General features: G+C 59.0%; 1 protein-coding gene across 1 annotated transcript; it reads right to left on the reverse strand.

The window, feature by feature from the left end:
* Positions 1-569: 569 nt before the first annotated feature.
* Positions 570-6,678, reverse strand: SP7 (Sp7 transcription factor). Its single transcript, XM_047065064.1, has 2 exons — positions 6,658-6,678; positions 570-1,844 (listed from the first exon to the last, which is right to left on the reverse strand). The coding sequence occupies exons 1-2, from the start codon at positions 6,676-6,678 to the stop codon at positions 570-572; spliced, it is 1,296 nt and encodes a 431-aa protein (XP_046921020.1).
* Positions 6,679-8,195: the final 1,517 nt, after the last annotated feature.

The raw sequence follows: 8,195 nt of genomic DNA on the forward strand, positions 1-8,195 counted from the left end.
TAAATTATCATCATCATCATCATCATCATGTGTTTGTAAAAAAAAAAAAAAAAAACAAACAAACAAACAAACAAACAAAAAAGAACGCTCTGGAGCGTGGAAAGCTAGTGGAATAAGAAATTGGGAAGACTGGAGCCTGGAAGCTAAGTGATAGTGGGAAATCAGCCTGGGAAGCTGATCTTGACAAAGGATGTTTGTTAAGGAGTTAGTGAGATGGAGAAATAAAGCGTTGAGAGCCCAGATGGAAGGAAAATGAGATGATGCTGTGAGAGCAGAGGAGAGGGAAGCCGTGAGCAGGAGCGAGGGAAGAACTTAGGAAGCCAGAGTGCAGAAATCAGGCACGAGGTGAGGGCCTGAGACGAGAGTTTGCACTACAGGCTCGAGGCATAGGGAGGGGTGAGCTGAGGAGGCATGCTGGGAGACCCCCAGGCCCAGAATGGCCAGGGGGGAGCCGGCAAGAGCCCCAAGGGCAGCATGCAAGGGGCAAAGGGGGTGAGGGGCAAGCAGTGGTCCACGAAGCCAGAAGAGGCTGGTGAGGCAGCCCTGGGGCTGGAGACCCTCCACCCAGCTCAGATCTCCAGCAGGTTGCTCTGCTCTGGGCTGCCTTCAGGGGCTTTCTCTGGGGGGGCCGGCGAAGCCGAAGGTCGGGGCGTCTGACTGGCCTCCTCTTCCCCCGCACTGCGGCCCTCCCCCAGTTCCTTGGGGCCGCTGGGAGGGGGCCCTGGGCCGGGCTCGCCGTGGGTACGCTGGTGCTTGCTCAGGTGGTCGCTTCGGGTAAAGCGCTTGGAGCAGAGCAGGCAGGTGAACTTCTTCTCCCGGGTGTGGGTGCGCACGTGGCGCTCCAGCTCGTCCGAACGGGTGAACCTCTTGCCGCAGAAGAGCCAGTTGCAGACGAAGGGCCTCTCGCCCGTGTGCCAGCGCAAGTGGGCCTTCAGGTGTGAGGCCTTGCCGTACACCTTGCCACAACCGGGGATGTGGCAGCTGTGGATGGGCTTCTTCCGCAGCCCAGCTGCCGCTGCCCCCAGGCGCTCTAGCTCCTGGCAGTTGGGGCAGTCGCAGGAGGAGCGCCCCGTTCCGCTGCCTCCGTATCCGCCACTGCCCCCTGTGCCTGCGCCCCGAGGGGGTTTGGCCCCACTGCTCCCCTCCAGCTGCCCGCTGTTGCTCACTGCCTTGGGTTTATAGACATCTTGGGGCAAGACGTGCTGGGGCCCTGGTTGCAGGAGGTGGGGAGCTGGGTAGGGAGCTGGATTAAGGGGGGCAAAGTCGGATGGGTAGGTGGGCAGCTGGGGGTTCAGTGGAGGCTGAGCAGGGCCTGTGGGCAGTGTCCCTTGCAGCCCATCACCCTGACCCTGCCCACCACCTAGCCAATTGCCCCCAGGATGCATGTCCCACCAAGGAGTAGGAGCGTTGCCTGGGCCCGGTGAGATGCCTGCGTGGATGCCTGCCTTGTACCAGGAGCCGTAGGGGTGTGCCATGTCCAGAGAGGTGTAGACACTGGGCAGGCAGTCAGAAGAGCTGTGGCCCTTGGGAACTAGCAGCCCAGGGTCCTGGGTGCCCGTGGGCCCAGGGAATGAGTGGGAAAAGGGAGGGTAGTCATTGGCATAGCCCGAGGTGGGTGCCGGAGGACTGCCTGCAGGTGAGAGGAGCCCATTGGTGCTTGAAAAGGGGGCTGGGTAGGCATCCCCCATGGTTTTGGGGGCTGAAAGGTCACTGCCCACAGAGTATGGCTTCTTTGCGCCTGCTTTGCCCAGTGTCGTTGAGTCCCGCAGAGGGCTGGTGCCACCAAATTTGCTGCACGCCGCCGTCAGCATGGCCAGGGGACTGGAGCCATAGTGAGCTTCCTCCTGTGGACAGAGGGAAGCACTGCTTAGGGAGAGACGAGAAAGTTTAGAAGGAAGAGCAAAACCCTGGGGTGAGGCCCGGAGGCCTGGAGAGCAGAACCAAGGGGGTTCCAGGAAGAGTTCAAGAGGATGGGAGGTGGAGGGGCCAGCCAAGAGCCCTGGGCCCCAGGGCAGAGCCCAGATGGTTTCACGGAAGGAGAGAGAGGTCCAGACTGCAGCCTAACAACCTGACCCAGGCCAAGCTCACTGTGGAGTTCCTGGGGGGTGCCAGGGACTCAGAGGAACAGGAGACACTTCTTAAATAGCAACGAGAAGAGCCTGGGATGGACGCTGCACCTGGGTGAGGTGAGAATTAGGGGTCCTGCCCCTGGAAGTGGGTTCAGAGTAGAGGTCATGGTCCGAGACTTGGAGAGGAAAGATAAGTCTCAAAGAGACACACGGGGAGAAAGAGAAGTATTAGGGGACTGCAGTCACCCCCCCCCACTCCAGGTTTTCTCAGCTTTACCCCCATATTCCACTTCCTGTCTCTGCTTCAGCTCTTGACGAAGGCAGCGAGTGCCCCGGTCTCCCTGAGGCCACAGCCTCATGTAAGGAATAAGGAATCTCTTGGCAGGGACTCTGGAGCTGGGGAGCAAGAGGAAGCGACGCGGAGACACTGGGACATTGAGAGGGAACAGGGCTGCCGCCAAGCCAGGACTGTGGCTGAGGCAAGAATGTCTTTCAAGCGGGCAGTGGGCACCCTCCTGCTTTGTGGAGCCAGCTGGTACCCCTTTGGGAAGGCTGGAGGGGCCCGAAGTCCTCACACTCCTCTGGGGCTGGGAATTGGGTTGGCTAAGATATTGGATCATGGCCATGCCCCTCCATGTCCAGTGTCCCCTAACATGTAGCCCTCATGTAGCTGATCTCTCGACACCCTTCCAGCCCCGTGAGTGAAGGAAGATATATAGATGTGAGGCACGGGGCTCTTTTCCAAGCACAAGACGCCCTTAATACCCATAATGCTACTGCTACCTGGCCAAACCACCCTGAGATTCCCATCCCTCGGGAACTCGTGGTACCCCTCCCTGGGTCAACCTCAGGACACCCCAGGAAGAGAAGATCCCCTCCAGAATCTCTGACTGGTACAGACATCCATACTGAGAACCCCACCCAAAAAGATGCCCTCAAAAGCTGGCCCTGTACAGTTCCCCGACTGGGGTCCTCAAAAGCTGATGTACCCGGTGCTTTCCCAGGAAAGCTAAAAAAGAACCCAAGCATCTAAGACCTGCCCGGTCCCTCCGAGCATGCGGTTTGTGTGTGTGACACCAATCCTACAGGTAGGTCTGGGGTTTTAAGGTTGCAGTGAGGGGTGTGTGCAGTCATCACCCCTGTGCTGCTCCCCAAGTGCAAACCTGAGGCCCCCACCCTGCCCAGTTACCTCTCTCTGAAGTCCTGTTGACCCCACGGACTCCTCCCAAATTTGAGCCACCAAAACCTTCCTCAAATCTGGCTACGGGAAAAGCCCTGGGTCCTCCCCAGCCAAAGTTTCCCTGGAGTCTTCCAAGCAGAGGGTAGGCTGAGGCAGGGAAGCCAGCGCAGGAGTCAAATCCTAGCAGAACGAAGAGGGAAAAACATGCAGTGCCAAGGGGAGAGGCAGAGACCCAGAGCCGAGAGGAGCAAAGGACCCTGCACAGGGTGAGGCACAGACATAAAAGCCACCGGGGGTGGGGGAAGGGGAGGCAGAGGGGAAAACTGGCATCAAGGGGCAGAAATGGGCAGAAACCCAAAAGAGCAGGAAGGTGAAAAGACAAAGGGCAGGGAGAGAGAGGAAAAGGAGAATAAACAAAGAGGTGATGGAGAGAGACTGGGCTCGGAAGGCAGGAAGGCGGAGGAAAACAGAGGGAAAGAAAGGAGGAAGAAAAAATAAAGTGGAAGGGGGAGGAGGAGGAGGAGGAGGAGGAGGACAGATCTCCTACCTAAGAGAAAACCACCATGATGCTGGGCCCCAGAAAACCCCCAGACCAGGCCACTCCTCCCTCCTTCTCCCCCTGACCGCTTCTCCCCCTCGGCCCAGCCCGGCTCCGTTGGTTTCCCTGCGGTCGGTTTATTTTTAAAAACGCCGACGCCGTCCCCCCCGCCCGGCCCTCACACTGTGGCCACAGGGGCCTCAGCCAAGCCCAGGGACCCCACCCAGCTGGGGAGAAGGAAGGAGGGGTGAAAGAAGGCTAGCAGCCCCAGGCCAACAGGAGACCCCAGCCCTGGAGTGGTGGCCCCCAGGGCCCCTGAAGGCAGAGAAGGGGGAGCAAGGCACCAGACCCACTCGGAAGGTTCTGGAGGCCAAGAGCCGGGCACCTGGCTAGGTTCATCAGAGCCTCAGTTTCCCTTCTGCGGCCGCTTGCGTGCTCCTGAGGGGGTCCTACATATGCACCCCCATAGCTGATCAAATGTATCACCTTCCTGGGCGCCCAGGGGTCCCACCTTCCGGTTGTTTTTCTTCCGACCTCTGCCCCCCCACCTTCCGCTAAAACAATAAAAGCAGGCTTCAAGTACTGAAAAGGAGTCTCCAGAGAAAGAACAAGGAGCTGTCCCAGCTCTCTCACTCCTACATGCAGCCAGGGAAGGGGGCCCCCTTTTTCCGGGGAGCTCACAGTGCCGGGCTGACCTCCTGCTGAAGCTCACGCTACATCTGAGGACCAGCTGGCCATCCACTCTGGGCACACACGGTCCTGGGTTCCAGTTCTCCATTTCAGCCACCGCCATGTTGTCTGGTTCTCCCCACTTGCAATTCTCCCTGCCCACCTGGCCCGCACCCCCATTCCTCCCTCTGGCCTCTTCCCCTGCAGTTCATTCAGCCCAGGTGATCCTCTCATCAGACAGCAGCCGTTTCCCTCTCTGAACCTCCAAGTTCTTCCCACCACCAGAGAGCCCACCTATACCAGGCAGAGGGCTTCCTGGGTGGGGGAAGGGGACAATTGAGGGCCCCAGTGCCCCAAGAGTAGGAGAAACAGACAGAAGGACTGGAGTGCCTTTGTGTTGGGGGCATCTCCAGCTCACGAGGAGTGAGGGACATGAAAAGCCCAGAAGTGCTACCCCGATCCTGTGTCTTTCCAACAGGCCTCTGGGCCAGCCCCTCCCCCCAGGCACCAGTGCCACGCTGGCAACCTGGCGTGGTGCCCACGCCCACTGACACTGCCCCTGCCCTGGATGGACCCAGGATCCCCACACACCTTGGTCCTGGAACTTCCTCAAGACCAACCGCAGTGTTTCAATGACGGCTCAATATAGAGTCCAGTGGGAAAATGGCAGGGTCAGCGATCTGCCCTCGTTGCAACAGGAAGTAGAGCACAACACCTGGGGACCCCGACTGGATACGGAGCAGTGACGAGAGACATCGTGTCCACACCACTGGCTTGCATGCCATTCCCTCAAACTCAGTCACAAACTCACCATTCCCGGTCTTACACACACACACACACACACACACACACACACACACACACGATTCTTCACTTGGACGACCAGATGCTCAGATGGCCCAGCTGATACACATACACACACACCTGTGCTCGCACGGAGCCAGCCATGCATATGCAGGCACGCTGATTTCCATCCGAGCACTTCCGCCCAGGCCAGTGAACACAGGTGTTAAAAAAGATTTTCGCTCGGGTCTCACACACATCTCTCCTGGAGGCTGAATGAATCCGCTTCCTGGTCAGCCCATCACCCCTGGGACCTGAGCTAGGGCACTGAGAGCAGAAGTGGGGGCTTCTGAGGGGCCTGTGAATATGGAAAGTTCAAGGCTACTGAAGGTGGCTGACCTGAAGGGTGGGCTGTCGGCCCCAAACTCCTGTGGAGGGACCCAGAAAACAGGACAGAGATGATGACAGAGAAACAGAGTCAGAGACCCAGAAGCCAGGAGAACTCAGGACATTCTCAGTGGCTTTGAGTGGCTAGGAGTCCTTCCTTTCCAACTATGCACCTGGAGTCTCCCCCTGCCCCCGCTGGTAGAGTCTGTGATTTCTCAAGACCCCCAAACCTGACCTCCATGGTACCCTAGCGCCCTCCAACCCCAGTGCCGAAGGCAAGGGATGCCGGGGTCCCAGCCTGTAGGGGAAGTGGCCCAGTCCGCCTTGGAGCCTCCCACTCCCAAAATAGAGCTGAGTTTGTCTTTGGCTGAAAGCTAAATATTTGTGAGCCGGGCAGGCGGCCTCAGACCCTGGCCCTCCTCCTTGCTTCCCTCTCAGGCCCGGGCCCAGTTCCTCTGGTCAGCCCCCCCACATGCACAGGGCTGCCCTTCTCCCTTCTCTCATAACTCACCTCTTCCCCTACACAGCCCAGCCCCGAGGCCCAGCCCCTGCCCACCTACAAACCAGACAAGCTGCGGCCCAGGCTCAGGCCAGGAGCTCCCGGATATGGGACCCCCCAAGGCACTAATACCAAGTGTAGTGCCTGGTGCCCACCGCACCAGTCCTCTCACTCTCTCCCCCTGTCTGTGAGGGCTGACTCATCTCCTACCCCTCCTCTTCCTCCTTTCTCCATCCCTGTCCACTCCTCGGGGTTGGCGTGTGCTGTGGACCTCAGAGGTCCATGCCTTCTTCTGACCTGGCCCCTCTCATCTTCCTTTGACAGCTCTCTGACCCCTGGCCCCTCTCTCTCCAGCCCTTCCTCCTGCCCTCTGCTCCCCCCTCTGAGCCCTGTCCTCTCTCCTCATCAGAGGGACCCTGGAAGTGACAAGCACCACAGCCACTGTCTGTGTGAGTTGGGAGGCAGGGGGCGGGGAGGGATTAGGACCATTAGGACCGTTGCTGGTGTCCTGGGGGGAGGAGGGGGCAGTTACCTCAAGCAGGGAGGACGCCATCCTGAGGCTGGGGAACGGGTCCCAAGGAGCTAGGCAGATGGAGAGAGCCAGCCGAGCCGGAGAGAGAGGGAGAGGGAGAGGGAGGGAGAATGGGAGAATGGGAGAGAAGAGATCTAAAGTTAGAAGGGACTGGGGGGTGGGGGGTGGGGGGGGCTGCTCTCTGTCTGTAGGGATCCACCCTCTAATTACAGCTTTCCCAGCGGAGAAGGCTCCAGATCCAATGAGCAGGGCGAGAGAGGGAGGCAGAGGGTCCAAATTTCCTGCTCCATTTGCTGAGCTCCCCAAAGAAGGGATCTGGGCGGGAGAGGACAAACAGGGCTCCAGGGAAGGGGTGGAAGCAGGAGGAGGGTAGGACCCTGGGCAAGTTGTCAAGTGTCTGTCCTGGGTTGGGGGGGGGGTTGCTGAAGGGGAAGGGTGGAAGGGACGGTGGGCCCAGGTGTCCCACACCCTGCCCCCAGCAATCCCATAGACCAACGCGGGAACCCCTCCCAGGGCTGCCCAGTGTCATGTACCTGGGGGGCTCTGGGGCTGGGTGTCCTGGGTGTCTCCTCCTTGGAGGTCTGGCAGTGGGAGTGCAGGCAAGGGGTGGCCTGAGGGCCCCAGGAGGGCTCCGCTCCTCTCCCAGGCCAGCTCCACTCCTGCTCCCACTCGGGCTGCGATCCTACAATCCTACTCTGACTCCAGAGTCCTGGCTGCTGCTGCTGCCGCCGCTTCTGCTGCCGCCGCTCCTACTGCTGCTGAGGCCGCCGCGCCGCTGAGGGAAGGAACAGGAGGGAAAAGGAACAAACCCCAAACCACTAATTAGAGATCCAGGGGGGGGGATGGGGGATTGGGGACGACACTCACACAGAGAGACTGGAACACATTGACATACGCACTCACGGACAAACACAGGATGATACATGCACACGTCCGCACACACAGCACTGCCCACACGGCCACAGCCGCTGTCATGAATGAACACAGGCACACTCACACTCAAATGAGCCCAGGGACATGGCTGGAGGTGCACACACCACACATACACCCGAGCTGACCACAGAGATGCTTGTGTCCCCCCGTCACCCACCTCTAGATCAGGAGAACAGTGTGTGTGCGCGAGCGTGTTGTGAGACACAGGAGGGGGGCCGTGCTCTGGGTGGAGGCTTCAGCTGCCCAAACTTTTAGGGTCACTGAGGCAGGTTCCAGAGCAAGGCCTAGAGGAAGGGGTGGAGAGTGGGAGGAAGGCTTGGCACAGGCTCAGGAGTTCCCCAATCTTCTTCCCAATGCCTCAGTTTCACTCCTAAGAAAGTACCACCTAGGCCTACCTCATTTTGTGGGGCAGAACCTGGATCTTCTGATTCTAAGAAAATTTCAGGTGGGAAGGAGTGAGGGTGGAGGTAGAAGTTCATTGGATCAACTCATCCATGCTCGAACCTTGCCCCTTTGGATTACTTCCCAAAAAGATAAGCCCTAGCCTTCATCATTCCTTGCCAGTTACCATCCCTAAGCTCCTCTTGGCCACACGTCAAATCTCT

This window comes from Lynx rufus, unplaced genomic scaffold (assembly GCF_022079265.1).
Source record: "Lynx rufus isolate CCGP_SWC_20201006 ecotype Redwood Valley unplaced genomic scaffold, mLynRuf1.p SCAF_7, whole genome shotgun sequence".
Taxonomy (NCBI): domain Eukaryota; kingdom Metazoa; phylum Chordata; class Mammalia; order Carnivora; family Felidae; genus Lynx; species Lynx rufus.